Genomic DNA, 27,861 nt, shown 5'->3' on the forward strand with positions numbered 1-27,861 from the left:
TCATCCTGTCGGGGCGGAGGGCTCTCATCATGATGAGCTTCTGCAGGGAGCTTTTCCCCTTCCACTCCTGCGGGAGCTTCTCCTTCTCAGGACACTCGGACTCCACCACCTTCTTCCAGCGTTTAGGAGAGCCCTCGATGTCCCGGTCCAGACCCCGGAACTCATCTGTGAAGCTCATCGTCTGAACAGAGAGGGCACCGTCTCTGCATCACAGGCCTCATAGATGTGCATCACAGGCCTCATAGATGTGCATCACAGGCCTCATGAGTGTTTGTGTGTGTGTGTACCTTGATGGCGCTCCAGGCAGTGTTAGACAGGAATTCCAGGGGACTGATGTAGGTGTGGTCAATGTTGAAGCGTAGCAGGAAGTCGAGTTCTCGTACATCTATCTCCTTACTCATCAACAACAGCTGGAGGGGGGCAATACTACACTGTCACATGTGCACACACATAACACACACACGCACGCACCCACTCGCACACACCTGGAAGGCAAGCTGAGCTGTGAAGGTGAGCTTGTCTCTTTCGAAGAGGCCTCTGCTGATGTAGTTGAAGGTGGAGAAGGTGATGCCATCGATGAGTGTGTTCACTCTACTCTTCACGTCCTCACTCCCTTCCGCCAGCTCCACCGCCTTGTGGAACACCACGTTGAAGGCCTCCACAAACAACCCAGAGACAGCGACTGTCATTATACTGGGTCAGAATAGAACTGGTCAGAGCAGGAGACCTGACCATGGACGTCTGCCTGCCTGCTGTGGAGTAGAGTGGTCACCTTGAGGCTGAACTGGTACATGGGATTGATCTTGTTGAGGTCGTTCATGATGAAGTAGAGCAGGGAGGCGCGGACGGCCACAGGGCGATAGTGCTCCCTGGCCACGTTGATCTTCACCTCGTTCACCTTGGCCTCCAGGACCTTGGGGAGGACACCAGGGGGACAAGAGGAGGAGACAGAGGTGAAGACAGCAGGGGGAGCAGAGGAGGAGACAGAGGTGAGGATACGAGTAGATGGAAGAGAGGAGAGGTCCAGAGCAAACAAACGTTCACCACCACTCCTCTCCCTCTCTCCCTCTCTCTCTAACCGACCTTCATCTCGATCTCGGCAGCCGTGTGTTTGGTGGTCTCCAGCTTCTCCACCAGGACGTTATCTCCCAGGAAGTTGCTCTCTGCAGCAGACAGCCGGGTCAGCAGTTCATCCTCCAGGACCTTCAGCTCAATCTTAAACAGGTTCTGCTGCTTGGTCAGATCACTCTATCAAACACACACACACACACACGTTAGAAGCATAGACCAACTACATCTAATTGGAGGCACAGAGACCCAGAGAGGAAAGGGAAGGTATTCACCCCACCTTAAGGTGCTCCAGGTCGGGCCTCTCCAGGTTGACCACCTGGGCCAGTAGCTGGTCCTCCAGGCCGTCCCTGGTCACAGTGAAGTTGATGAGGGTGGTCTGGGCCTGGATCTCTGGCTTGTAGTGGGGGTTAGCCAGCTTAGTGTGCAGGATCAGTCTGAAGGCTGGGTGGAAGAAACACTCCTTATCCCCCACCTTGATACAGCTAGAAGACACACAGATGTATGGTTAGGTGATTGGACATGTGTGAGCGATAATAGAGAAAAGAAAACATAGGAAGACAAATCAGGAGAGTCCAGTGTGTTAGTGAGTGTGAGTGTGTGTGTGTGTGTGTGAGGGTATGTGTGCTACCTGCCCTTCTTGATGGTGTGTCGTCCCAGTAGAGGGTCTATGACAGGGTCCATGGTTTCTTCTAGGTTCTCGATGAGAACTGGGTCTCCCATCACCACTGCCTGCTCTATCACATCCACATATCTACCATACACACACACACTCAACTGGTTTATCTCCACGCAGTGTACTGAGAACATGTACAGTCATGTTAGGGATCAAGGAGAGGACAGAAGAATGGGTGACAAGCAGGGAGAAGAGGGGGGTCTTGTCCTCTCACCCTTTCTGACCCAGGTTCACCACCTTCAGGCGGTTGCCATAGCGACTCTTGATCCACTTGATGCCCTGCAGCTGTGGGTCTATGAGGAGTGGCCAGCGCTCACCTGGAGGAATGCGCACACACACATGCACGCACGCACAAATGTGTCAGAACCTTGCCCAGCCCTCAGGATCTATTCAGCAGGATATTAGAATGGAATCGTGACCACTCACAGTTGGTGAGAATCGTAGCGTTCTGAGTGGACATCTTGTCTCCTGGCAACCCCTCGTTGTTCCATTGGGCGACTGTAGCATCATCCGTCAGCATACACACTGGGTCTAAGCCCGCTGTCATAGGGATGAGGTTCTGAGAGTGGGATGGAGGGATGAAGGAAGGAGAAGTTAGGAAACGGGAAGCTCCTCAGGTTGACTATCCCTCATCCATCACTACCAACACGCTGTTCTGGGATGTGTCCTATCTCAGGTCAGCGACAGTGACAGGTCAGAGCGGTGCAGAGACCTTCTGGCAGCGCAGGAAGGGCATCCACAGGTTGTCCAGCAGCTCTGCTCGGTACTTCTTGGAGAAGGAGCCGGCATAGGAGATGAAGGCTGCCGTCAGGAGAACATCTCCACACAGCGTCTCCTCCTGTTCATGGTACTGAGCTACAGTGTGGGCCCAGCGCACGTTCTCACTCTGGAACACACACACGCACACATGCACATTAATCACGCACATGAGAAATGTAAGCCTTGAGTTACAGTGTAAACTTAGGTTTCAGTAAGCTCGTGGCCCGTGTCCTCACCTCTAGGCCTTTGACCAGGCGATTGGCTAGCTCTATAGTATTGTTGGTGCGGTTGACTTCATCCTGACAGCGCAGCTTTTCAGAAGTGGCTCTCTCGAATGCAGTTGTCAGAGTGTCCAGGCTGGTATCTAACTCCTTTAGTACACACACACACACACACACACAACACACATACACAGTCAGAGAGAGGAAAAAAAGATAGAATTGGAGCGTGTGGAAGTCCAACTCACGGCTAGTTTTTTCCTGATGACTTCCAGCTTCTCTGCAGCCTCTGCCAAGTCAGCGTTGGCCTGCTGCAGACTCATCTTCTTCACCTCCACCTCACAGAACACCTGAGGAAAACACACAGTCATGACACACATACACACACAGTTAACAACCAAACGTGACAAGCAAAACAACACTGCAGCTACTAGTAGTATTCTGTCATATCCAGATGAACAGTCCTGCAATGGTGTCCAGCCTGGGCATACAGAGAAGGAGACAGGAGCTGTACTTACATACATCTGGAGCAGGCAGCAGGAGAGAAGGGAAGAAATGACACAACCTGTCACAACAGAACACCCTCATAACACCACTGTCAGACACATGGGAGGACTTGTCATGAATGAAGAGAAAAAGAAGCACTCCCGTGTGTGTGTGTGTGTGTGTGTGTATGTACCTCGTGGAAACGGATGATGTTGATGACCCAGGCACAGAGGCCAGCGGAGGCGGAGGACTTGAGCCTGACAAACTCTGGGTTGAACTCCGGGTCGCTGAGGTACTCGTCTCTCACGCACCTCACTGTGGCGTCTGGGATGTGCTCCTTGTCAAAGTTCACCAGAGCCTGCAGGAAGTCATCTACCTGTACAGGGCGGGGGCGGAGAACTCTTCAGATTAGTGAGTCTATCAGGACTCCCCAATCTGCATCTCCCTCGCCCTAGCGCCTACCTGTTCTCCTTACCTTTGACCCTAGACCCTACCTTGTGTACTTCCTTTTTCCCCAAGCCCCGACATTCACCTTGCTCATGACCACCTTGGCAGCCTTCCAGCTGCGGTCTTTAGGGATGCGACCCTGAGGAGCCAGCAGGACCAGCACAGCAGCAGACACGTTGGTCACGATGGCAGGAGGGTTAGGAAACGTCCTCAACTCTGTCATGTTCAACTGGACACACACAAAGACACACACACACAGAGACCGCACAAAAATATATTGTGGGGAAGCAAAAACATTGTGGAGAAAATCAAACCTCGTTATGTAGGCCAATGCCCGTTAAAAGCAATGTGCCATCATTGTATCCCTCACCCTGTTGAGAGTATTAAGGGCAGTGTTAGCCGCCTGGAGGGCAGGTTCAGCCTTGGCTAGATCGTCCTCACTCTCCTGCTGCTGTTTAGTCACCTCCGCCTGGATAGCTGCCACCTGACACACACACACACACACACACACACACACACAATAGAGAAAGATGCACTTTCAGCCTGTAAAGATGAATAATTATTATGTAATAATAATAAAAACATTCATGTAGCAGATGCTTTTATCCAAAGTAAATTACAGGTGGATTTTAACCCACTAAATCAAGTTTATAGACCTGACCAATGTAGATTTGGTCAGGCGTATAAACTCTATAAAGATTTATATATATATCAGCATTGCTGGAAAAAAAGAAGAAATATGTATGCATGTACACATCTCCTGCATCAATGCTTCTTTAGGCTGTGTCAGGTTAACTTTGTAAAAGTTTTTTTATAATGCCCCCCCAGACACCCACCCTCTGCTCCTCTGCATCAGCCACTTCTCTCTCCTGGTTGAGCTTGTCTGACTGTTGTCCGATCTTTGCGATGAGAGCCTCAGTGTCTGTGTTCCTCTGCCACAGCTCCACCTCCTGCACCGCCAGCTTAGCCTTCAGGTCCTCCACCTACCAGAGAGAGAGAGAGAGAGAGACAGGGACAGAGCAAGAGAGATGGAGAGGAGGAGGCTGTGAGAGTTCATGTTTCTGACGGAGGTTGAATTCTCCGACAGTGATGGTCCAGTGTCTGTCTGGCCCAAAGCGGAAGTGTGCGGTTCTTCTCAGACCTGTGAGGCAGTGGTCTGCAGTTTTTGCAGGCCGTTCTCTAGTCTCTCCATCTTCTGGGTGAGCTCTCTGCGTTTGTTCCCCAGCAGGTTGTCGTACAGCTTCATGAACTCCAGGAAGCTCTTTGGTGTGGTATAGTTGAAGTGCTTCTCATTCTGTTGGTACTTCACACTGACCTGGAGGGTGGATGTAGGGGTGGGATAGAGCATGTGATGTTAGAGAGGGGACCAGGAAGTTGTTGGCATTGTGTTGCTGTTAGGTAGTTCCTCACCTCATTGACGCTTGTGTGTGCGTAGGAGATGAACTCACTGATGGATGCACGGACGTTGGGCTGATGTTCATGGAAGCATAAGGAATACAGAAACATCAAAAGACTGTACTATTAGCCATGTACACTATGTTGAAACTGTTGTTATTTCTATTGGCACAGATCAACATTTTACTAAAGAGGATGAGAGAGAGAGACAGAGAAAGAGAGAAAGAGAGAAAGAGACAGTGTTCTGACCTCCAGATCAGGGATCTTCTCTATGAAGGTGGTACTGACTGACTGCAGGGCTGACTGAGGCCAGGAGTGAAACCAGTTTATGGCTGTACAGTTCACCAGTGCCGGAAACTTCCGGGCACGTGTCCGCAATGTGAAGCCCACCGGAGAAAAACACAGAACCACCTACATGGTGAGGGGAGGAGAGGATCAAATATTAACTTGGTGAGGTTATAAGATATCAGGGCGGGAACAGTAATGCAGTATAATAACATAGTCAGCAGTGTCCAGACCTTGAGCTGTCGTCGTATCCTCTCAATGAAGAAGGCCCAGCAGTTGTCTCTGGTGTCTATCAGTCCCAGGCCCCTCAGCTCCATCCGGATGGACATGACAATCATATCCACCTCCTCCTCAGTGAACAGGTCTGGGATGTCCCCTGGAGACATGCCGCACAACGCACACCATTAGCTATGAGACTGGAGGCAGACTAGAACACTAGCTAGGAGACAGGAGGCAGACTAGAACACTAGCTAGGAGACAGGAGGCAGACTAGAACACTAGCTAGGAGACAGGAGGCAGACTAGAACACTAGCTAGGAAACAGGAGGCAGACTAGAACACTAGCTAGGGGACAGGAGGCAGACTAGAACACTAGCTAGGAGACAGGAGGCAGACTAGAACACTAGCTAGGAGACAGGAGGCAGACTAGCACACTAGCTAGGAAACAGGAGGCAGACTAGAACACTAGCTAGGAGACAGGAGGCAGACTAGAACACTAGCCAGGAGACAGGAGGCAGACAAGAACACTAGCTAGGAGACAGGAAGCAGACTAAAACACTAGCTAGGAGACAGGAAGCAGACTAAAACACTATCTAGGAGACAGGAGGCAGACTATAACACTAGCTAGGAGACAGGAAGCAGGCTAAAACACTAGCTAGGAGACAGGAGGCAGACTATAACACTAGCTAGGAGACAGGAAGCAGACTAAAACACTAGTTAGGAGACAGGAAGCAGACTGGAACACCAGCTACAGACAGGTGCATGCTAACCCACACCTGATGCCAGCATGTCATTGATGAGCACCAGGAAGCGTTCGTCAGGGATCTGGGCGTCTGTGTGGAGGAAGACAGTACCGATGTTCTTCATTCCCACTTTGATATACAACGCTGCTATGTCACTCTGGAAAGGGAGGGGGGGTGGGGGGGCAGAGGCATTGTGGGAGATGTCAGCAACTCCTGTCAGCTACACCAGGACTACGACATACTATATGTGACCGCCCATGTTGTGTGGTCCTACCCGGAGGTCATTGATGCCATAACCCTTCCTCAGGGTGATCTGGAAGACTTCCAGAAGGCTGAGGAAGGCTGCCAGTCGACACAAGCTCTGCTTCCCACTGCCCCCCACGCCCACCAGAAGAGCGTTGCCGTGGGGAGCCTCCAGGATCCGACTGATACGACACCTGGACACACACACACACACATGCAAACACACACACAACTTCTCAGTGTCCTAAAAGACTGGCATTGTCAGTGTCCAGGTTTGGTGTTTGTGTCTCACACGTGCTGCATGGCCTCCTCAAACAGCACCAGGTTCATGACGGCATGCAGCTCGTTGTAATGTTCTAGAGCATCGGTCAGGGTCTTGTTCAGCTTCTCCCAGTCAGACGCCTAGACGGAGAGAGAGAGAGAGAGGATGAAGGTGAAGAGGTGTCCTGTATGGAGTTCACTTCTAAAGCCCAGTGCTTTAGCCCAGGATCCAGTGAGAGACTGACCTGATGGTATCGAAGCTCTCCCACTCCTTGAGCAAAGTGACAGTACACTAGAGGCTGGTGGATGAAGATAGACTCATCTATACCCTAGATACACACACACACGTACACACAGACAAATCAACATCCTATTACAGCAATAGTTTCGCAAAAGCAGTCCTTTCCAAAGTCTCTCCTGTGGTCCCTCACCTCAAAGTATCTCTTGCCAGTGTCCAGGAGGATCTTGTTGAAGAGCTCCACATCCTTCTCCTCCATCAGTTTGTCTGAGTAGACACGGGAGCTCTCATGCAGCCACAGGTGGACCAGGTCTATGGGGTACCGCACACACTCTGGCAGGGCAAACAGAATACCCTGGAGAGAGGAGGGTGGGTGGGGAGAGGGAGGAAGGAAGGAGAGATAGATATGTATAGATTGATACACTCCATACGATGTCTGAATCATCCATCACTATACAGTGTGCATGTGTGGGCGCGCGTGTCATACCTGGAAGATGTTGGAGAGGTCTCGGAGGTTAAAGATATAATGGAAGCGAATGGCTGTGGGGAGAAAGTTCTGACTGATCTTCTGATGGAGACAGATGGCTGCCTGGAAGAAACAAGAGAAGAAGAGAATGAGAAGGTGGATGGACCGACAAGGGAAAGATGAGAGAGGGAGGGAGGAGGGACGGGTCCTGATGAGAACGCCACCTGAATGAGGGTTCCCACGGAGCGGGAGACCCCGTAGCTGAAGCCCCCCTGGAGGAAGTGGGCCGACAGAATGCTGCTGAAGATGGTGGCTAACGCCTCAGCGCTAGGGAAATGGACCGCAAAGACGGAGAAATGTCTCTGAGAGAGAAGGACGAAGTAGAGGGGGGGGGGGGGGGAGGGAGGGATGAGAGATTGAATGACCTTGTACTTGAAAAATAGTATATTACAGTGTGTTTTGTGTATATTCTGGGATCATGTGTGTGTATGAGTGTGCGTGTGTGTGGTCGTGTACCGTACGTGTGTGTGCTACCTGGAGTCGCGGGTTGACGGAGAAGCTCCCAGCTGTAGGGTTCATACAGGTGATGTACTGGCAGTTATGGATCTCCTTCAACACCAGCCTCTGCCTGTCATACCTGTCCACATACACACACACACACCTAACTCGTCCCCCATCATATACACCGCTTTCACTAGAGGTTATGAACAAGGAGAAACACTGTTTTATCCTGTGTGTGTGTGTATCCCACCAGTGGTTGTAGTCGAGGTGTTGGCGTATGAGTGTGTGAGGCTGGACTGTTCCATAGGCGTCCACCTCAGGCATGTTGAGGTCGTCTATGAAGTAGATGAGTCTCTTGGTGGCGGGAGGGGCATAGTTACGGCCCGCCTTCTTCTCCAGAGGCTTCTCCATCACACCTGCCATGTTCACACACTTAGCTATTTCAATTCATCCATCTATTTTCCCGAAAATTCTTCAAGCCATCCACAAACCGCCCATCTGTACCAAGTACTTGACTCAGTGTAAGTAATGAAACGAAGGTGGTGTATTAGGGTGTAGTAGTGATGGGGGGCTCACGTTGCAGCATGGCCGAGGTGGTGTAGTAGTTAAAGGGGACCTTAGCCACCACGTAGTCTTCCTTCAGCTTGGCCACTTTGTCCGACACTAGAATGGTCTTCCCCACGCCAGCGTTTCCCACCAGCATCACCGGCTTGCCTCTCTGGAGCAGCAGGTCTATGAAGTAGGTCAGACAGGTGGTCTCTGCTGTTTGAACCAGCACCGTCTGAAACACACACACACAAACACACGCACACACACAGTAGGTACATATACACTGAACTTGGTTATTTCTGAATTTACACACACACACACTTATTTCTATCAGCTCTATACCTGTAGTGGTACATCTGGCTCCAGCTCAAATGGGAGCATTCTCTCGCTCCAGGGAGTGAACTTCTTGGTGTCTGAGTCTATGAAGTAGTCAAACACAGTGCCCTGGGAGGGGAACTTGACTGCCCTCATCTCCTTAGACCACCAGCGACTGAACTCTGCTCGGTAGTCTAGCAACTAGGAGACATACGGATGGGTCATTAGACAGACTGAAAGGTAACCAGGTAGAAAGATAGACAGGCAGGGAGATAAATCACGGTTATGGGATGTCACTTTCATGGCTTGTTTAAAGATACAAATACAAGGATATCCACGGATGCTATACAACATGAACACACACAGACTCACGTGGTCCTGGAAAAGTGCCCCTCCGAACGCCCAGACACAGGCGAAGACAAAGTAGATCTCGTACAGCTCTCTGGGGGAGTCAGTGGGCGTGGTCTCCTCCGTCAGCAGGCAGTCCAGCAGAGAACACAGAGTCTGATTGGACAGCACACAACATAAGAGCAGAACGTTTGAATATGCTACCACAGAGCAGTTTAATCAATCAATCATTCAATACTCAATCAGAACTTCACAAGTGTGTGTGTGCCCACCTGCACCATGCTGTTCTCAGGGATGGGAGTGATGGTTTTGAGGTTACAGCGGACCTGCTCCAGACAGTATGGGACGTATTTATCAAACAGAATGGTCAGGTTGGCTCGCTCTGATTGGGCCTGTCGTGTGTCAATCCAGCTTGTTACATACCTGTGGAGAGGGACCAAAAAATAATCATTGTGTGAGTCTAAATCTGTGTGTGTGAGTGTGTATGCCACTGTGTGTCTGTGTGCATGTGAGTGTGTGCGTGTGTGTGTGTGTGAGAGAAAGAGAGACTCACGAGCTCCAGCCCAGGTCCTGGGGGTTGACGTAGAGAATGCCGGCACGGGACACGGTGGCAGGAGTAGCAGCCCTCAGGTGGGAGATCTCAAACAGCAGACGCATGGAGGAGGAGAGGCTGATGCGCTCATTACTGGCCAGGGTCAGCACCTGGGGAGAGGGAGGAAAGAGAAGGGTGAGAAGGAGAAAGATGGAAGGAGGGAGGGAGAATGAGTGAGAGAGAGATAGGGTGAGCAAGTGAGAAACTTTATGAAGCAGATACCGTTGGTGCATATACTGTAAGGACAACAAAGGGTTGCCCCCTACACACACCCCCCCAGCCCCAGCCCCCCACAAACACCCCCACACACATCCCCCCCACACACATCCCCCCCACCTTGTTGTCGTCCATCACAGTGTTGAGGGACTCTATCCACATGGGGTCAATGTCCCCGTCCAGGACAATCCACTTGGGTCCATCATGGCTGACAGAGGTCAGCTCCCTCATGGTGGAGGAAAACAGGCCTGACACACACACACACACACACACAGTTATCACCAGGTAGCACCACAATAGAGAACATGAAAAATAGAGAGTAACAGTAGAGTCCCTCCAGGCTCTTTAACCCTGCAGCCTGGTACAACTGCTCTCACCATCCTTCCATTCCCGGGTGGCAGGGTGCAGGAAGCCAAACAGCTCGTCTGTGGTCACAGCCTTGGGGTTCATGTCTGTCCACACTGGCTTCATCTTCAGATTAGCATGGGTCCTGTGGAGAGTCTTCAGGATCTGAAGCACAAGCACCAGCACACATTAACAACAACATCCAGTGGTGTGTGTATGTGTGCGTGTGTGTGTGTGTGTGAGAGAGAGAGATTACCTGGCTCTTCCCTGTTCCAGGTCCTCCAACGACAAACACAGAGTGTCTTACAGCCAGGAGCTCCTCCAGCTGAGTCACCTAGCAACACAAGCATGGAGGGTTTCATATTAGACACACACACACATACGCACACATGCACCCACACACACACACACGCCACCTTGAGGATGAAGTTCTCCTCCGGCTGCAGGTGCAGCTCGCTGACAGACAGCCGCACGGCCGTCTCCAGCTGAGGGTCTCTCTTGCGGGCCACGTCCAGGAGGGGGAACAGGTCACTGATGAGGCCCAGGAAGATGGGCACATCACTGGTCACTATCTTGGGAAGGTTGAAGTCCCTAAGCGCTCGCATCAGCACCTGGACACACGGCCAGGGAAGGGGAGAGGGGGGGGGGGGGGGGTAGGGGAGCGGGGATGAAAGGGGGAGGAATGGGAAGGTCAGAGTGAGAGAGTCTGACAGGGATCTTTAAACCACTCTTCAGGGCCTACAGTACACAGTAGGAGACTACTGTAAGAAGACAAGAGTTTTACAGTAAGATAAGGAGTGAATGTGTGCACCTGTTCCTCTGGCCTGCTCCTGTCTTCTCTCTTTAGGGACCCCGCCACCACCAGCACTGACTTGATTGCCCTCAGCCCCCAGTCGTAGTGGTCCTAGAGGGGGAGAGGCAGAATCATAATGGGGGGAGAGATCATGGTTCAGATCAGAGGTTAAGGTTCAGAGCTCAGGGACAGACCTCCAGACAGGGTTCTGTTGAACACTACCTGCTTGGACAGCAGCTCCTTGCAGAGCGTGTACAGGCTGATGAACTTGCGAGCGAGCAGACGAGCGTCGATGAAGCCCTCCGCCACCAGCATGATCTCACAGATCAACTCGTAGTCAGGGATCACCATCGCACAGGGCCTGAGGTCACACACACACACACGCCCAGTATGGATTTAATATTACACAATGGACTGAATTTACAGTGGTATACTGCTGGAACTCTCAGTGTGTGTGTGTGACCTGAAGAGGGCCTTGAGGTTCTCAGGTAGCTCTGCCCTCCCTGCGTAGCCCGGGTTCAGAGTGATGAAGATGCCTACAGATGGCCTCAGCTCAATCTCCTCTCCCAGGAAGTGAAACCTGCACACACACGGCTGGATGGTTATATAGCTGGAAGGATGGGTGGGTGGGTGGGTGGATGGCTAAATAACTGCTGTATATGGCCTTATAAATGTAGATGAAACAGAATTCCCATGCGTCATGGAATGTGTGCAACCTCTGTTTCTTGTTGCGGATGGCGTCCTGGATGGTTTTCACCTGAACAGCGACCACTGACAACACCTCCACAGAGATCCTGTTGAACTCATCAAAGCAGCCCCACACTCCAGTCAGAGCAAGACCCTTGTAGATGTTCCCTATGGACTACAGAGACAGAGAGAGAGAGAGAGAGAGAGAGAGAGAGAGAGAGAGAGAGAGAGACAGAGACAGAGAGAGCAAACAAGAGAGAGAGAGAGAGAGAGAGACAGAGACAGAGACAGAGAGAGCAACAAGAGAGAGAAAACACGCAAGAGAGAGAGAGAGAGAGAGAGAGAGAGAGAGAGAGAGAGAGAGAGAGAGAGAGAGAGAGAGAGAGAGAGAGAGAGAGAGAGAGAGAGAGAGAGAGAGAGAGAGAGAGAGAGAGAGACTCCTGCGTCAAAATTCCCATATCCAATGTCTCATCCTCTTGTTAAGGACTGCTATAGTAAACACCTTGTAGTCCATTTGCTCTGAGCAGTTGAATACATAGACCATGATGCCTATCGAGCGGCCTAGGTCCTTGGTGGTCTCAGTCTTCCCTGTTCCTGCCGGGCCAGAGGGGGCGCCACTCATAGTCAGGTGGAGGGACTGAGTCAGTGTGATGTAACACCTGTGGAGAGGAGAGGGAGACCTTGAGATTGTCTATGTGGAGGTGTGTGTGCCTGTGTGTGTGTGTGCCTGTGTGTGTCTGTGTGTGTGTGTGTGTGTGCCTGTGTGTGTGTGTACCGGTCAGTCAGTGGTGTTATGACCAGTCTGTTGGTGTTCCCCAGGTACTCATAGCTGAACTGGAACTGGGCGTCACAGATGTTGATGTAGCAATGTCTGGTCTGTTCATCCCAGCGATGACGCAGCTGGGACAGCCACGCAAACTCCTGGCCTGTGGTTACCTAGGGAACACACACACATTAGAGAGGCTATTGTTGGAGATAAAGATAGCTACTGGCTAGGTCAGTGTGATGACCCCTAGATGACCTTCTGTGTGATGAGTTTGGCCACCACGTCCCGGGCGTGCACGTCGATGGTGCACAAGGTCATGATCTTCTGTCTGTCTCCAGGGGTCAACTCCCCTAGGAGCATGTGGATCAGGGAGTTGAGCTGGGTGATCTGCACGACCACAACACAACCACAGCATGACCACAACACAACCATCAATCAACATTCACATGTATTCCATCCTCAGCCACCAGCACAAATGAACAGTGTCATCATGTGTGTGTGTGTGTGTGTACCTGTTTCTTGTTGTAGTCCTTCAGGGCTGTCTCGAAGCCCTCCTCCACCCTCTCGAAGGCGATGCCCACGTCTGTGGCCCACCACACCTGACTGCCTGTCAGACCCACCTGGCCACACACCACAGATATGCTGTCACACACACTCACCCACAGACATTACACACCACTCAATCCCCCCCCCCACCCCCCACCCCACACACACCTGGGCAGGGTAGTCAAACAGCCACTGGTCTCGGGGTTTGTCTTCATAGGCAGCCACTGCCTCCTGTATCTCTCTCCGGACAGTGCAGCGCATGGTGCTCTCTAGCTCACTCAGCCAGCACTCAGCCTGAGGACACACACATACACACACATACACACATACACACATACACACATACACACACATACACACATACACACACCCCTGAGAACACAGTCTGCAGTGTGTATACTCTAGTCCAGACAGCCAACACGATGTGTCTACCTACCTGTCCCTGGCAGAGACAGGGGTCAGAGAAGGGTACATACTCCCCTTCCCGGCTGTACATCCCCACGGCAACCGCCTCCCCCTCCTCCCCCTCTCTCCCCCCAGACTCCCGCCCTGGCTCTGTGTCCTGGAAGCGGAGGTCTGCTATGTTGTCAAACAGCTTCAGCAGGTGTCTGGTGACCTGAGGACACACACAAATGATAGATTGTGATAATCATGGAGACTGGTATCATGGGTCCTATTTCTGCTTGTCGCCGTCCGTCCTGTGGGTACCTGTTTGGGCTGCGTTCCCTTGGAGACGATCTCCAGCAGGTCTGTAGCAGAGACGAAGTAGAAGCGAGGGAACGTCAGCCTCTTGGTCTCCAGATACTCAGCTAGGGCCTTCTCACACACAGACAGCCTGGGAACACACACACACACACTGTTACTCTCTCTCTCTCTCTCTCTCTCTCTCTCTCTCTCTCTCTCTCTCTCTCTCCTTCTCTCTCCCCCTCGCTCTACCCTTCTCCCCCCCCCTCCCTCTCTCTCTCTCTCTCTCTCTGTCTATGCCTCTGTCTATGTCTCTCTCTCTCCCATCCTCCAGGCAGTGTGAGGGTAGAGACCTCTGCTGCAGAGCCTCCAGCTGCTCCAGGTAGCCAGGCTGGTTGGTGACCTCCACCACGTTGCTTGACTTGACCACCTCAGTCATCAGGCTCTGAGTGAACACACACACATATCAGACCCACGGATATGATGTGTGGATCCAAAACACAAACTGTGTGTGTGTGTGTGTACTGGATACAGTATGTGTGTGCTATATGAGGCGTGGGTTTGCGTGGTTACTTCACAGTGTGTTAATGTGCGTACTACACTGTACATTGTGTGTGTGTGTACTGTACTGTGTGTGAGATACCTGGAAGTCGGTGTGTATGCCCTGGAAGCGCTGCGCGTCGTTGGCCAGCTGGGAGCGGATGTCGTGGCTGTTGGTGAAGATGCTGTTGAGGTGGGCCCAGGTTCTCTGCACCGACATCCAGGAGGAGATGACCAGGTCTGCCACCATCAGCCTCCGCTGCCAGCCGCTCACCTCCGCCTGGAAGTACTCCACGTACTTACTCATCAGGATGTTCTGCAGCTGGACCTAAGCAAGCCAGCAGGAACCACCAGAGAAAAGGACACTCATGGAGGTATGATGTAATGCTAGTGAACCTACAACCTAGGACTCCAGACTAGAGGGTGAACATGCCGCACAGGATTGGTTTCCAACGCTTGTGTGATTGTGTGGATGGGAGTACGTGTGTGGGTTCTTCCTCCTCTGTGTCTGTGATTAGTGAGCCCCCCACCTGGTTGTCCTCCAGGGTTTCTATGAGGTTCTCATCAGACTTGAGGAGAGGGGTTCCTGTGCTGGCGTGGATCTCATAGGAAAGAACCATCACACTCCACGTCTGGGTAATCTCTGCCAGCACCTGAGATGTAGATGGTAAGGGGGGTGGGTTGTTGAGTACACAGCATGTATGGGATTAGTGGAAACAAACACACATACACACACATGGAAGCACACACACCTTCTCGATGGCCATCTCTTTGACGGACTTGTCCACTATGTTTTTGACCTCGTCCTCGACACGGTGCAGCTGCAGCTCCAGCAGGTCCCCAAGGGTGGTGCCCTCCCACATCACAAAGCGCACCTGGGGTCAGAGGTTACATCCTGGTCAGGTGGAGGTCAGAAGTGACATGGTCAGGCAGAGGTCAGAGGTGAGTATGTGTCCTACCCCTGTGGTATTCATCAGCTGCTGCCAGTGCCTCTCTCGGACCGCAGAGTTCTGAAGCTCGTTGACTGCCCGCAGAGAGGTCAGCAGGTTCTTGACCGTTGACTCCAGACCCATGTACACGCCCCACACACGCACCTCCTTATCCAGGGTCTTCATCTCCTGCACACACACACAACAGCAGATGTTATCTGAACTGTAAGATAATCCTGTGAGAGCAAAGGGGAGTCGTGAGGTCGTGAACACCACCACTGTGTTACCTTGGCGAAGCGTCTCAGCTCCATGTCCATCAGCTCCACGTTGATCTCCTTCCATGGAGTCTTGGTCCAGTCTTCTATACTAGTCTGAGATGGACGGAGACAAAGGAAGGACAAAAAGAATAGGTAAGAGAGAGAGAGAGACAAACAGGGACTTCATCATCAATGTCAAAGGTCTTCATTTAACAAAGTTATATCTGGCTAAGACGTGAATAAGTGGGCATGTGTGTATGTGTGTGTGTGTTTGTTTACCTTGACGAAGAGGACCATGTCCCAGACAGCTTTGACCAGTATGATGTCGGAGCGACACTGGCGCAGCTGTTTGTAGTCAGGGAAGTTGACCTCAAACAGGTCAGCTGTGTCCTGCAGCTTCTGCATCTCTGTCTCCAACAACGCCACAGTGCGGTTCGACTACACAGAGAGAGCGTGTGTGTGTTTGTGTGTGTGTGTGTGGGGGGGGTTTAGGTGTGTGTAATATCCAGAAAATGGAAACAGAGAAAAGGTGATAAAGACTGTTTATAAAACGTCAGATTCCACAAGGGTCTTCATATCCAACCATGACTGATGTGAGCGGGCTGAAGCCGAAGCCTTGCTACCCACCTTGTCCATGAGCTTGTAAGGCTCGTCCACGTTGATTCTGAAGATGACCTCATTACGAAACTGCTCTCTGAACTCATGCTGCTTGACCTAGGAGATGCAGTGTGTTTACCATGAGTGTGCCCCACTGGCCAGTACTGAATCACCAGTTGTATTAGAGTTATTAGGATCAGGTTTATAAGCTCTAATTAGGGACAAAAGGCTGGCCAGGTCAGGTGACTTCCACATCAATGATGCAAGACACACGCACACGCACACAAACTGACCTCTGTAACGGATGCTGTTACATGACCCCGTTCACACACAGCCTCACCTCTCCACTAAGAAGACCCCGTATGCTGCCATGCACACTCACCTCAAAGCGAACACACTTCCTGCGTATGACAGACACCTCGTTGGACTGCAGTGGGGCCACCTCGTGCTTCACTGTGAAAGCTATCTTCTTCACCGTCTTCCACTTCTCAGGCAGTTCCTGCACACACATCCGTTACACGATCAGTGAGGGTGTGTGTGTGTTTGTGTGTTTGAGCAAGCAAGTGAAAGTATGCGTGTGTGTGTGTGTACCTCCAGCTGTGTGTAGACGCTCTCAGGAAGCTGCTGGCCGTAGGTTTTGAGGAGCTCAGCGGTGGACTTGAGAGGTTTGAAGTGCTGATCGTTGCTGATCTGTCTGTCCCGTATGGCCATCAGGTGACCCATGATGTCCACCAGGCCGGCGTAGTCTCCGTCTGTCACTTTGTTAGACAGGCCTCGGGCTGTGTCCTGGACGAACGAGGCCAGGTCCCTCACACTGAGACAGAGAGAGAGAGAGAGACAGATATATATATATATATGTATATATATAAATACAGAGAGTGTTCAAGTTCTTCTCACAGACGGGGCGGATGATCAATCAAACCCAAACAGTTCTCCATACTACACCCTGCCCCCCCCCCCCCCCCCCCACGGCCGTGTGTCCCCAGCTCACCTCTGGTTGACGTGGTTGAGCAAGTGCTCCTTGAACATCCAGCTCCACTTCTTGATGACGTTCATGAGGGTGTGTTTAAAAGGTCTGACGTCCATCTGCAGCCAGCCACAGAACAGCCTCTGGTCCTCCATCTTGCTCACCCTCACGTACAGAGACTCAAACAGGTTGATCTGGAACACAGAACCCACACACGTCAACTGAATATGCTACAACTTACAAGATAACTGGTTGGTTACCAGGTTGAAAAAGAGAATCAGCCAATCAGGCAAGGGGTTCTCTAAAGTGATTGGATTAGGGGTCTGGCAAAGCCTGCACTCAGCCAATAAAACAGGCTGGGGAGGAGCTAGAGTGGGTAGCCCGCCTCTCCTGTCACCTGTTCTTTGAAGTTGTCCAGAGTGGGCGGGTTCTTCTTCAGCTCATAGTCTGCATACAGCTCCGCCTCCTCTGTACTCAAAACATGACCATAGAGCAGGAACTGCCTCATGAACTCTGACCTACACACACACATACACAGTTGTATGAAAAAACAGCAAAACACTGCACACGCGCTCACAAATACAGACACAAATACACACACACAGACATACCTGTCATCCGTCCAAAGGTAGCGGTAGCTTGCGAACGACCCCTGGTATTCCCTGACCTGAAGAGGAAGACCAGATCAGATTTATTGACATTCAACTGGTCAGGAGGCTTATTGAGCGTGCTCAGAGCTGAGAGACGGAAGCATTACTTTAGCGATGGCGGTGCGGGCGCGAGCCCTGATGACCTGGCACAGCTCTGTCAGGTCCACCATCCCGTCCACGTCAGCCTGCGGACAAACAGAGCGGAGAGTGTCATGTGACAGTTAGGTGTGTCGGTGTAGTTTGCAAGTATGTGTGCTTTCGTGATTTTCTCTACATTACCTGATAGTTGTCCAATTGTTTGTGCTTTGCCACCCGGGGTATGAAAGCCGTCATGTTGGTTATATTACCCACCATCTTGTCAATGATGTCATAGAAGTTACCATGGTGACTGGGGTCCAGCGAGGGTTCGAAGGTCATCTCGTTGGCGTTCAGGACCAGCTGCACCTCGAAGAGTGGCGAGATGCGGAGCGAAGGGTCAGTGTTCTCCATCAGGTACAATAGAGAACAGCGGACGGCACTGGAGAACCCTCCTAGAACCATCCTGTCTATGTAGTCTGTGTAGGCCTGCCACTCTGCACTGTCTGGGTCAGACACCCCCAGCAGAGACTGGTTCTCCTGGGAGATGGGGAGAGATAGATAAATCCGATTGGTCGAGAGAGATATAAAGGGAGATAGAGTTTATGATTTGTAGTTTATATAAAGCATCTACTATGTGTGTGTGTTTGTGTGTATGTGAGTGAGAGAGAGTACCTGTAGAAGAGTGTGTATCTGCTGCCCAGTCTTGGTAATGAGTGTGTATTGCTTGTGTACACTGTCCTCCATGTCACTGAGGATGAGGAGGGTGGACCCTTTGCTCTTCCTGGTGATGAAGGCCTGATGGCTGAACTTTCCCATCAGCCCCTGGATGGCCTCCATGTTGGCCTTGCTGCTCTGGACACGTGTGGACACACCCTGGGACGAGACGGGAGGCGCATGGAAGGATAAACAAAGGGATCATTACGGTTGCTCATCCGTGACGTGTGTATGTGTGAGTGAGTGTGTGTGTGTGTGTGTGTGTGTGTGTGTGTGTGTGTGTGTGTGTGTGTGTGTGAGTGTGTGTGTGTGAGTGAGTGTGTGGGTGCATACCTTGACCAGGTCTCGTGTGGTCTGTATGTAGTCCCACAGGTCATTGTGAGCCCAGGTTAGTTCCTGGAGGGCGGGGTTTAGCTGCCGTCTGGTCCTGTCCATCTCCTCCTTGACCAATCCCAGCTCCACAGCCAGTATGGTGCTGTGGAGCCTATTATACCACTGGGTCACCAGAGACAACGTCTGGGTGTACTACAACAAATCCACACCAAAAGTCAGATTTATACTTCCGAAACAGCATTTTAGTTTGAATTGAACTTCATATATCTGGGTAATGCTGTAGTGAGTTCTGCTCTGCCGTGAGCAAAGGCTGACCCACCATGTAGAGCTGCTCTCTTTTGGAGTAGAGCTGCAGAGCTGCGTTAGGTATGGAGTGGTTCTTCAGCATCCCCAGATATTTCACCTCCCTTAACACTGAGGTCAACTGGGAGGGAAAGGGATCGGAGAGAGAGAGCAAGAAAGAAAGTGAAAGAGGGAGGAAGAGAGAGAGACAAAAAGAGAAAGAGGGAGGGGCTTATATGTTGAAAAACGTTACGTAGCTCCTTCCTGGTCTCCATGAGCAACATGACAGTATATAATCTTGGGCATTAAGGAGAGAGTCTCACAGCAGGGCTGAAGTTGACCTGGAACAGGCCCGTCTCTGAGTCCAGGGTCAGTAGTGGTTCCTGGAGGTGAGTGTTACAGAGTTCCTCCAAACCCTCGGTCCAAAGAGAAAAAAGTTCCTCATCGTGCTGGTCCAAAACCTCAAGAACACGCTCACACCTCTGGAGAACATCCTCTGCCTCCGCTGAATTCAGAGGCCTGGATGAGAGAGAAAGATATCCTCCTTACCCCATAGGATGTGTTTGTCTTGATCACAGTGTATGAGTGTGTACATGTATGTTACATACATGTGTGTGAGTTGGTTGAGGTTGCTGCGATTGGTCAGGATGCGATCACGTAGCTCCTGAGCCCACTTCAGGTTGCCAGCGACCGCAGGCATGTTCTTACTGAGAACCGCGCAGCCCGAACGCAGCTAGAAAACACGACCAGAACGCAGTTCAACGGAGACGACCACATGACCTTTTCCCAGTGTGCTCAATCTCAGCGAACCATCACACACAGCCTTCTTAAATCCTGTATTCACACCGCTCCTTGTCACCTTCTCTCTTCACTCTCCCTCTTGTTTCTATGTCAGTCCCTCTGCCTCTCTGCTTCCCTTACCGCCCCCCTGTGCTGCTCCAGGATAAACTGGCAGTGCTCCACCTCCTGGTTGAACATGGCCAGCAGAAGGGTGTAGTTGGGAGCGAACAGCTCACTGATCCTGGGCCTCTCCAGCAGGCTCCCGAACATCTGCAGCAGCTGCATGCAGGAGACGAGCAGAAACACACATAAAAACACACAACATACATAAGGAATCCATCTTAATCTGCAGTTAAATGCTCTCCCACTAAGCTATACCCTTCCCTAGGACATAATGTACCCCATTGGTCATTTTCAATCATTTACATAATTCATAGCTAAACAATAGAATGCTTATGGGGTTATGGGGGATGGGTAAATGGTTAGGTTAAGGTCATAGTTGCCATGGTCACCTTAAAGGTGGACTCCAGGCCCTTGGAGTGTTGGAAGGCTAGGTTGAGGACTGTTCCAAGTCTCTGGTCAAAGTCTTTATTCTGCTCCATGAAACGCCAGTAGTCTTTCAGGAAGTCCTACATGCACCACAGCACAACATGATACAACACGCTGCACATACTTCTTGCTCTAAACAGAATCAATGCCGTTTGACTCCCTTCAAATCACCATGCTTAGTGTTGTACAGTAAAACAGAGATGTACAGTGGGTACTCGTTGAGTTTAGCATCTCACGTCTTTGGTGTAGTTTAAAGGATCGTATTTGCTTTCTCTCAGTGTTCTCCAACTATCGTGGAACTCTTCATTCATGCCGAACACCATCTCACTGAGGATCTTCCCTCGAGATCCTCCCAGTTCTACCTTCTCCAGTTTGAGGAAGTCTAGGGCTGACGCAAACAGCTCCTGGATGTCAGAGAATAGAGATGGCTCAGGGGTGAGATGAAGTCAAGAAGAAAAACTGTACAGTGAAGGAAAGAACATCAAGGGAGCTTACGGTTCAATTCATTCCACCTTGACGTCTGCTACACACACACACAGACACACCTACACACACCTACACACACCTACACACAGACCTCTATCATATGCAGCCTCTCCAGTACGCGGTCTGTGCGGCTGAAGACCAGGGCAGCAGGGAAGTCCCAGGGCTTGATGGTCTCCCCTGGGCGGTAGTATTGGGGGATGCTCTGACGGTGGGAGTGGAAGAGCTGTTTGAAGCTCTGCAGCACTGAGATGGTTATCTGAACCCTCTCCACCCCCTCTTCCAGCTCCATCTTAAACAGCTCCTCTGGGAGAAGGTACACAAAGGCCTGGACACACACACACACACACGCGGACACACACAGTTACAACACAATAGGATTACAATGTGACCACCGTAAGATAGACCATGCACAAAACAGAAATAAAGAAACAAACACACACACACCTTGTCTATGAGCAGGTTGCAGAACTCCTGCAGCAGGACCACCATGCGAGCAGGGGAGCAGTAGTAGTGGGACTGGCTCCAGATCAGACACAACGTGTGGAACAGAGGAGGCAGAAGGCTCTCGACCTGGAAGAAGCTCTTTTCCTCGAAACCACAGATGAGTCTCCTGAGAGGGCGCAGATACAGGTCGATGTCCTCAGCCTCCAGCACAGCTAGAAGAACACACACACACACACATACACACTGATATAGACCCTACCAAATGATAGACTGGAGATGAGGGATCAAATACTGGGGAGGACAGACTGTTATCATGCGTGTTGGGAAACACTCTCTACCCCGGTTGACTTTGAGGCAGATGTCGCAGAAGGAAGGATAGTAGCTGCTTTTGACCCTCCTCAGAATCTCCATGATCTGTTCCACCTTCGGGCTCTGGATCTGGAACCACAAAACACAAACTAACGCCACAACAGAACCTTCACCTCACAGATCTCAGAGACCACTAGGGAACCTTCTTGCTTACATACACGGTGGCCTATCAACTGACTGCCACACCTGCTCCTGGATGCCCAGCAGGTTGTCTCTCTGAGTGGTCCAGAAGTGCAGTTCGGCCCCGGGGCCTGGGTGGTCCCTCTGCTGCAACACTGTGCTGGAGTCCCTCTTTAGGACTGACCATATCTGACCAGACCACTGGACCACTAGGGTCTCTATGGAGTACAGCAGGCCATGGTCCAAAGGCCAGCCAGTGGGGCTAGGGGACAGGCATACGCAAAGAGGAGAGAGGGGGTAAGACCAAGTTCAGTCTAGATTCCAAAATGAAAGGATAGCTAAAAGTAAACAAAATTGAACCGCATCTTAAATGAACCCTTGTGCAGAAAGAGAGGTTTGTCACAGTACAAAGTAAGCGCACAGCTGGAAAACAAAAAGAGAAACTTTAGACAGGTGAAAGCTGCGTAGTGCCAACAACGATCTCAGCGACCAGAGGAATAGATTAATTGAGCCTGACGATTTTTTTTTTTAAATGTAGGTAAGGATTTTTGTCTAAATCGGTGATTGAATAATCTCTTGAGAATAAATGTGTCTTCTCCAGTCCTCATTGAATTATTTCAAATTATACTTATACTTAAAGTACACTAGCAGTGTACTTATTTATATACTATTTTTGTACTAACTAAATTGAATTGGCCCACTTTTTAGTTCATTTAGTACTCTTTAAAGTACAATTACAGTGGGGATCGAAGGTTTGGGCACCCCAGGTCAAAATTTGTATTAATGTGCATAAAGAAGCCAAGAAAAGATGGAAAAATCTCCAAAAGGCATTAAATTACAAATAAGACTTATAATATGTTTAAAAATAAGTTGGATTTTATGTCCATCTTTTACACTATCAAAATAACAGAAAACAAAAAAAATGGCGTCTGCAAAAGTTTGGGCACCCTGCAAAGTTTATAGCATGCACTGCCCCCTTTGGAAAGCTGAGACCTGACAGTGTCATGGATCGTTCTCAATCATCGTCTGGAAAGACCAGGTGATGTTAATATCAAAGGTTTTAAATGCCCAGACTCATCTGACCTTTCCCCAACAATCAGCACCATGGGTTCTTCTAAACAGTTGTCATCAAAAACTAAAACTGAAAATAGTTGACTTTCACAAAGCAGGAGAAGGCTATAAGAAGAGAGCAAAGCGTTTTCAGATGCCAATATCCTCTGTTTGGAACCTAATTAAGAAATGGCAGTCATCAGGAACAGTGGAAGTTAAAGCAAGATCTGGAGGACAAAGAAATATATCAGACAGAACAGCTCGCAGGACTGTGAGAAAAGCAAGTCAAAACCCATGTTTGACTGCACGATTCCTCAAGAACGATCTGGCAGACACTGGACTTGTGGTCCACTATTCCATTTTAAAGAGATACTTGTACAAATATGGTCTTGATGGAAGTCATCAGAAATAACCTCTTCTATGTCCTCACCACAAAAATCTGCGTTTGAAGTTTGCAAATGAAAATATAGACAAGCATTTTGGAAACGAGTTCTGTAGACTGATGAGGTTAAAATATAACTTTTTGGCCGGAATGAGCAAAGGTACGTTTGGAGAAGAAAGGGCACAGAATTTACTGAAAAGAACCACTGTCCAACTGTTTAGCATGGGGGTGATCAATCATGCTTTGGGGTTGTATTGCAACCAGTGGCACAGGGAACATTTCACAAGTAGAAGGAAAAATTGATTCAATAACATTTCTGCAAATTTTGGTTGCTAACTTCATGCCATCTGTGAAAAAACTGAAGTTAGAGAAGATGGCTTCTACAAATGAACAATGATCCTAAACACACCTCAAAATCCACAGTGGATTACATCAAGAGGAGTACACTGAAGGTTTTTCCATGGCCTTCACAATCTTCTGACCTCAACATAATTGAAAATAGATAGACCTTAAAGGAGCAGTGCGCAACAGACAGCCCAGAAATCTCAAAGAACGGGAAGACTTTTGTAAGGAAGAATGGGCGAAGATACCTCAAACAAGAATTGAAAAAACTCTTGGCTGGCTACAAAAAGCGTTTACAAACTGTGATACTTGCCAAAGGGGGCAGTACAAGGTACTTCTGGCTTCTTTATGCACATTAATACACATTTTTACCTGGGGTGCCCAAACCTTTGATCCCCACTGTATAGTGCATTTGAGGATTACTTTTAATACTGTAAAGTGGCCAGTGCAGTGCACTTTCAGTTCATGAAGCATACTTCCTATAGTTCCCCAAAGTATTATTTGCAATACTTTCAAGTGCACTTTCAATTAATGTAAGTGCTTCAAGAAATAAACTTGATAAATGTCCACTTAATTCTTAGCTGAAAAAAGCTATTTTTTGCGTCTACACTAAAGTGTACGATTCATATTTTAGTATACTACAACAAACAAGAAAGTAGCTCATATGTTTGCATTCCCAATGTTTATATTGCCCACTCAACTTCATTCTGCATTTTGACCATACTTGATATGCCTTGTCACATACAGCAGGCTCACTATAACTGCCCACTTTGAACTGTCAAGTAAGTAGTAAGTAACCTATAGGACACACACACACTGACCTGAGCATTATGTCCTGTGGTTGAGCTCTCTCCACACACAGTGGGAGGGGTAGCAGAGTGCGTCCCTCTGCCCTGCCCCTCAGGGTGACCACTCTGCTCCTCAGCTGCTCCAGGTGTTTGTGGATGTCCTCCGACACTACCCTGGGCCAGCCCCCCTGGTTCAGACTGTTAGACAGGACCGACACCAGAACCTAAACACACATACACGCGCAGTTCCAGGAGTTAGAGAACACCTAGAACAGTTCTCACCTGACACACACACACACACCCAAACTCACCTCAGAGATAAGGACAGGTAGGTGCTCCATGGGGTTCCCAGACACCTCGCCCAGCCAGAGCTGGGTCCTGAATCCTGGGATGGTGATCCTCAGAACCTTTCTCTTCCGCAGACACAGCAGCTTGGTCCTCCAGGGGGCGGAGGTCTTCATAGAGGCAAATACAATCGGAATGCTTTCAGTGGTGAAAGCACTAGAAATAAGTGGCGACTTATTTCGACAAGTGACACGTTAGATGGACTGTACGTTACCATGTGGCCAGGAGATTAGAAAGGTCTGCTGTCTAAAGTAGATTATATTTAGTGCAAAGAAAGATGTTAGGTGTGTTGAAAGAATTCCAGCAAAAAAGTTTTTAAATCCAGTCCTGACTGGCTGGCATGTCTGCTTTCTCACTGTGTGTTTTTATTTAGTATTCTTTCTGTGTTAATCTGTATGGCTGTGTGTGCTTGTGTGCATGTGTCTTTTGGTCTGTGGTTCTGCTTGTGTGTTCTTCTGAATTGTACGTGTGTGTGTGTGTCTCACCTGGGCGTCCCCAGCGTGCAGCGTGCCTCCTGGCCCTGTGAACAGCAGCAGCCTGTCTGTCCAGGTGTGGTCCAGGAACTCCAGCAGGACTCTCTGGTTCTCCTCCGCTCCGATGAAGCGGTTCCACTTGTCTGTCTTAACGCGGAGCACGCAGACGGCCTGCTCCCGCAGGAAGTCCACCCTCTCGTCTGCCAGAGCCGATCCCACCTTCTGAGAGGGGTCCTGGAGAACACGCACCCCTCCTCCTCCCACACTGGTCCTGCCGCTACCTTCAGCCATGGACGTGACTGTAGAGAAGGAGGAAACCAAGGGGGGAGAAGAAGAAAGCGCTGACACAAGTGAGTCTGCACAGAGGCTCAACTGTCTAAATACTCACCTCAGTGCAACTCTGAGAAAAAGGTGAAGTCCCACCTGCTCAAACAGGACTGATGTGATACGCTGTACCGATGACTTCTCAGTGCTGTGCAGTGAGAGACTGAAGATGTGTCAGTGCTCTGGCTCTGAGGGCCATCAGCTGGGAAGCTGATACCTGTCTGAGCAGAACTGTCACCTGACACCCTGTCAACTCCTAATGGGCCGGCGCTGTTGCCCCTGGCGACCCCCCTCCCATTTGTGTCTGAAGTTACTGGAAACCATGAAACACCTGTCTCCTCACTTGTGTCCAGTGATACCTGAGGCTGCACAGTGACACCTACAGGTACTGCAGACTCATTACACATACATTTGCCACCAACATTGTGGTTAACATTAGGGGTGTGCGTTGCCACAAAAACATGTATTGATCCGATACCAAGTAAATACAGGGCCAGTATTGCAAATACCAATATTTTTTACTCGGAAAAGCAGTTTATCGACTTTCATGTACGGAAAAGCAATGCCTTCTAATGTATTTAGGTCTGTGCATGAAGTGAATGCATCATCAATTTGCTATTTCAAATGTTCATGATCATTGAATGATTTTGTGATTCCTTGATCATGATTATGATTATAATAAAAAACAGGGCAAAAAAAATGTCAAACATACTGTTAGTATATGAAGATGTCTGTTCTTTTCAAGCAAAAGTTAGAGAGTGGATACACATTATATCAGGTGAAAAAATGGCATGATATAATTTGTATCCCCTCCCCTAACTAAAATTCCCGTAGCCGTCAGAATGTGTGACCCACAACAACAACAAAAAATTTAATTTAAGAATTTGTGTTCCCACCGTAACTGCTTCCCAAAGGTATTACAATTTCGAAAGATGGTTTGGGCTAGATTTCATCAAGTCACACTAATCTGGAGACATTTTTCCGGATTTAGAGTCATCATAGAGCCATTACCACATAGGTCACCATTTCTGACGGCCGTCAAAATGTGTGACCCACACAACTAATACAAATATTTTTTAACAATGTTTTCCCACTATTACTGCTTCCCAAAGGTATTACAATTTCGAAAGATAATATGGGGTAGTTATTTCATCAAGTCACACTAATCTGGAGCCATTGTTTCGGCTTTAGAGTCAATATAGAGCCATTAAAACAGAGGTAACCATTTCTGACGGCCGTCAGAATGTGTGACCCACAAAAAAATATATCGTTTTTTTAAGAATGTGTGTTCCCACCCTAACTGCTTCCCAAAGATGGTATGTGGTAGTTATTTCATCAAGTCACACTTATCTTTAGCCATTCTTTCGGATTTAGAGTCTTCATAGAGCCATTAAAACAGAGGGTCACCATTTCTGACGGCCGTCAGAATGTGTGACCCACACAATACAAATATTTTTTAACAATGTGTTTTCCCACTATTACTGCTTCCCAAAGGTATTACAATTTCGAAAGATGGTATGGGGTAGTTATTTCATCAAGTCACACTAATCTGGAGCCATTGTTTCGGCTTTAGAGTCAATATAGAGCCATTAAAACAGAGGTAACCATTTCTGACGGCCGTCAGAATGTGTGACCCACACAATACACATATTTTTGAACAATGTGTTTTCCCACTATTACTGCTTCCAAAAAGGTATTACAATTTCGAAAGGTGGTATGGGGTAGTTATTTCATCAAGTCACACTAATCTGGAGCCATTGTTTCGGATTTATAGTCATCATAGAGCCATTAAAACAGAGGGTCACCATTTCTGACGGCCGTCAGAATGTGTGACCCGCAACAAAATATTTTGTAAGAACGTTTTTTCCCACCATTACTGCTTCCCAAAGGTATTGACATTTCGAAAGATGTTTTGGGGTAGTTATTTAATCAATTCACACTAATCTTTAGCCATTGTTTCGGATTTAGAGTCATCACAGAGCCATTACCACATAGGTCACCATTTCTGACAGCCGTCAGAATGTGTGACCCACGGAAAATAAATCGTTTTCTTAATTATGTGTGTTTCCACCCTAAATGCTTCCCAAAGATGGTATGTGGTAGTTATTTCATCAATTCACACTAATCTGGAGACATGTTTCGGACGTAGAGTCATCATAGAGCCATTACCACATAGGTCACCATTTCTGACGGCCGTCAGAATGTGTGACCCACAGA

At 49.4% G+C, this 27,861-nt stretch overlaps 1 protein-coding gene across 1 annotated transcript in view; it reads right to left on the bottom strand.

Moving 5' to 3' along the window:
• dnah9l (dynein, axonemal, heavy polypeptide 9 like) overlaps positions 1-25,611 on the bottom strand; it is a 29,926-nt gene extending 4,315 nt beyond the window's left edge. Inside the window, exons 1-79 of the mRNA XM_084706557.1 lie at positions 25,333-25,611; positions 24,814-24,957; positions 24,536-24,726; positions 22,007-22,202; positions 21,790-21,889; positions 21,452-21,663; positions 21,099-21,332; positions 20,758-20,925; positions 20,485-20,601; positions 20,114-20,251; positions 19,801-19,925; positions 19,516-19,711; positions 19,230-19,334; positions 18,911-19,102; positions 18,536-18,736; positions 18,065-18,400; positions 17,893-17,970; positions 17,747-17,802; positions 17,533-17,653; positions 17,160-17,329; positions 16,760-16,982; positions 16,551-16,667; positions 16,199-16,285; positions 15,851-16,009; positions 15,602-15,685; positions 15,345-15,503; positions 15,138-15,260; positions 14,916-15,038; positions 14,489-14,713; positions 14,199-14,290; positions 13,870-13,996; positions 13,598-13,777; positions 13,330-13,455; positions 13,128-13,235; positions 12,871-13,002; positions 12,625-12,785; positions 12,352-12,508; positions 11,879-12,024; positions 11,626-11,742; positions 11,385-11,523; positions 11,181-11,273; positions 10,786-10,980; positions 10,626-10,703; positions 10,402-10,534; positions 10,145-10,272; positions 9,770-9,918; positions 9,489-9,639; positions 9,241-9,372; positions 8,896-9,069; positions 8,581-8,785; positions 8,255-8,420; positions 8,038-8,140; positions 7,728-7,865; positions 7,525-7,626; positions 7,231-7,392; positions 7,045-7,128; positions 6,831-6,940; positions 6,570-6,732; positions 6,329-6,452; positions 5,568-5,710; positions 5,299-5,460; positions 5,065-5,124; positions 4,796-4,969; positions 4,491-4,637; positions 4,025-4,138; positions 3,740-3,883; positions 3,401-3,583; positions 2,970-3,071; positions 2,740-2,874; positions 2,457-2,630; positions 2,171-2,303; positions 1,959-2,061; positions 1,700-1,822; positions 1,349-1,553; positions 1,084-1,248; positions 773-913; positions 486-656; positions 288-410; positions 1-181 (exon numbers count right to left, since the gene is read on the bottom strand). The exon at positions 1-181 is cut by the window's left edge and continues 13 nt beyond it. Coding sequence (XP_084562683.1) covers positions 1-181; positions 288-410; positions 486-656; positions 773-913; positions 1,084-1,248; positions 1,349-1,553; positions 1,700-1,822; positions 1,959-2,061; positions 2,171-2,303; positions 2,457-2,630; positions 2,740-2,874; positions 2,970-3,071; positions 3,401-3,583; positions 3,740-3,883; positions 4,025-4,138; positions 4,491-4,637; positions 4,796-4,969; positions 5,065-5,124; positions 5,299-5,460; positions 5,568-5,710; positions 6,329-6,452; positions 6,570-6,732; positions 6,831-6,940; positions 7,045-7,128; positions 7,231-7,392; positions 7,525-7,626; positions 7,728-7,865; positions 8,038-8,140; positions 8,255-8,420; positions 8,581-8,785; positions 8,896-9,069; positions 9,241-9,372; positions 9,489-9,639; positions 9,770-9,918; positions 10,145-10,272; positions 10,402-10,534; positions 10,626-10,703; positions 10,786-10,980; positions 11,181-11,273; positions 11,385-11,523; positions 11,626-11,742; positions 11,879-12,024; positions 12,352-12,508; positions 12,625-12,785; positions 12,871-13,002; positions 13,128-13,235; positions 13,330-13,455; positions 13,598-13,777; positions 13,870-13,996; positions 14,199-14,290; positions 14,489-14,713; positions 14,916-15,038; positions 15,138-15,260; positions 15,345-15,503; positions 15,602-15,685; positions 15,851-16,009; positions 16,199-16,285; positions 16,551-16,667; positions 16,760-16,982; positions 17,160-17,329; positions 17,533-17,653; positions 17,747-17,802; positions 17,893-17,970; positions 18,065-18,400; positions 18,536-18,736; positions 18,911-19,102; positions 19,230-19,334; positions 19,516-19,711; positions 19,801-19,925; positions 20,114-20,251; positions 20,485-20,601; positions 20,758-20,925; positions 21,099-21,332; positions 21,452-21,663; positions 21,790-21,889; positions 22,007-22,202; positions 24,536-24,726; positions 24,814-24,957; positions 25,333-25,611 — 11,617 coding nt within the window. The remainder of the gene's footprint in view (positions 182-287; positions 411-485; positions 657-772; positions 914-1,083; positions 1,249-1,348; positions 1,554-1,699; positions 1,823-1,958; positions 2,062-2,170; positions 2,304-2,456; positions 2,631-2,739; positions 2,875-2,969; positions 3,072-3,400; positions 3,584-3,739; positions 3,884-4,024; positions 4,139-4,490; positions 4,638-4,795; positions 4,970-5,064; positions 5,125-5,298; positions 5,461-5,567; positions 5,711-6,328; positions 6,453-6,569; positions 6,733-6,830; positions 6,941-7,044; positions 7,129-7,230; positions 7,393-7,524; positions 7,627-7,727; positions 7,866-8,037; positions 8,141-8,254; positions 8,421-8,580; positions 8,786-8,895; positions 9,070-9,240; positions 9,373-9,488; positions 9,640-9,769; positions 9,919-10,144; positions 10,273-10,401; positions 10,535-10,625; positions 10,704-10,785; positions 10,981-11,180; positions 11,274-11,384; positions 11,524-11,625; positions 11,743-11,878; positions 12,025-12,351; positions 12,509-12,624; positions 12,786-12,870; positions 13,003-13,127; positions 13,236-13,329; positions 13,456-13,597; positions 13,778-13,869; positions 13,997-14,198; positions 14,291-14,488; positions 14,714-14,915; positions 15,039-15,137; positions 15,261-15,344; positions 15,504-15,601; positions 15,686-15,850; positions 16,010-16,198; positions 16,286-16,550; positions 16,668-16,759; positions 16,983-17,159; positions 17,330-17,532; positions 17,654-17,746; positions 17,803-17,892; positions 17,971-18,064; positions 18,401-18,535; positions 18,737-18,910; positions 19,103-19,229; positions 19,335-19,515; positions 19,712-19,800; positions 19,926-20,113; positions 20,252-20,484; positions 20,602-20,757; positions 20,926-21,098; positions 21,333-21,451; positions 21,664-21,789; positions 21,890-22,006; positions 22,203-24,535; positions 24,727-24,813; positions 24,958-25,332) is intronic.
• Between the last annotated feature and the right edge of the window lie 2,250 nt (positions 25,612-27,861).

This window comes from Hypomesus nipponensis, chromosome 10 (genome assembly GCF_054491055.1).
Source record: "Hypomesus nipponensis isolate SF chromosome 10, ASM5449105v1, whole genome shotgun sequence".
In the NCBI taxonomy this organism is placed as follows: domain Eukaryota; kingdom Metazoa; phylum Chordata; class Actinopteri; order Osmeriformes; family Osmeridae; genus Hypomesus; species Hypomesus nipponensis.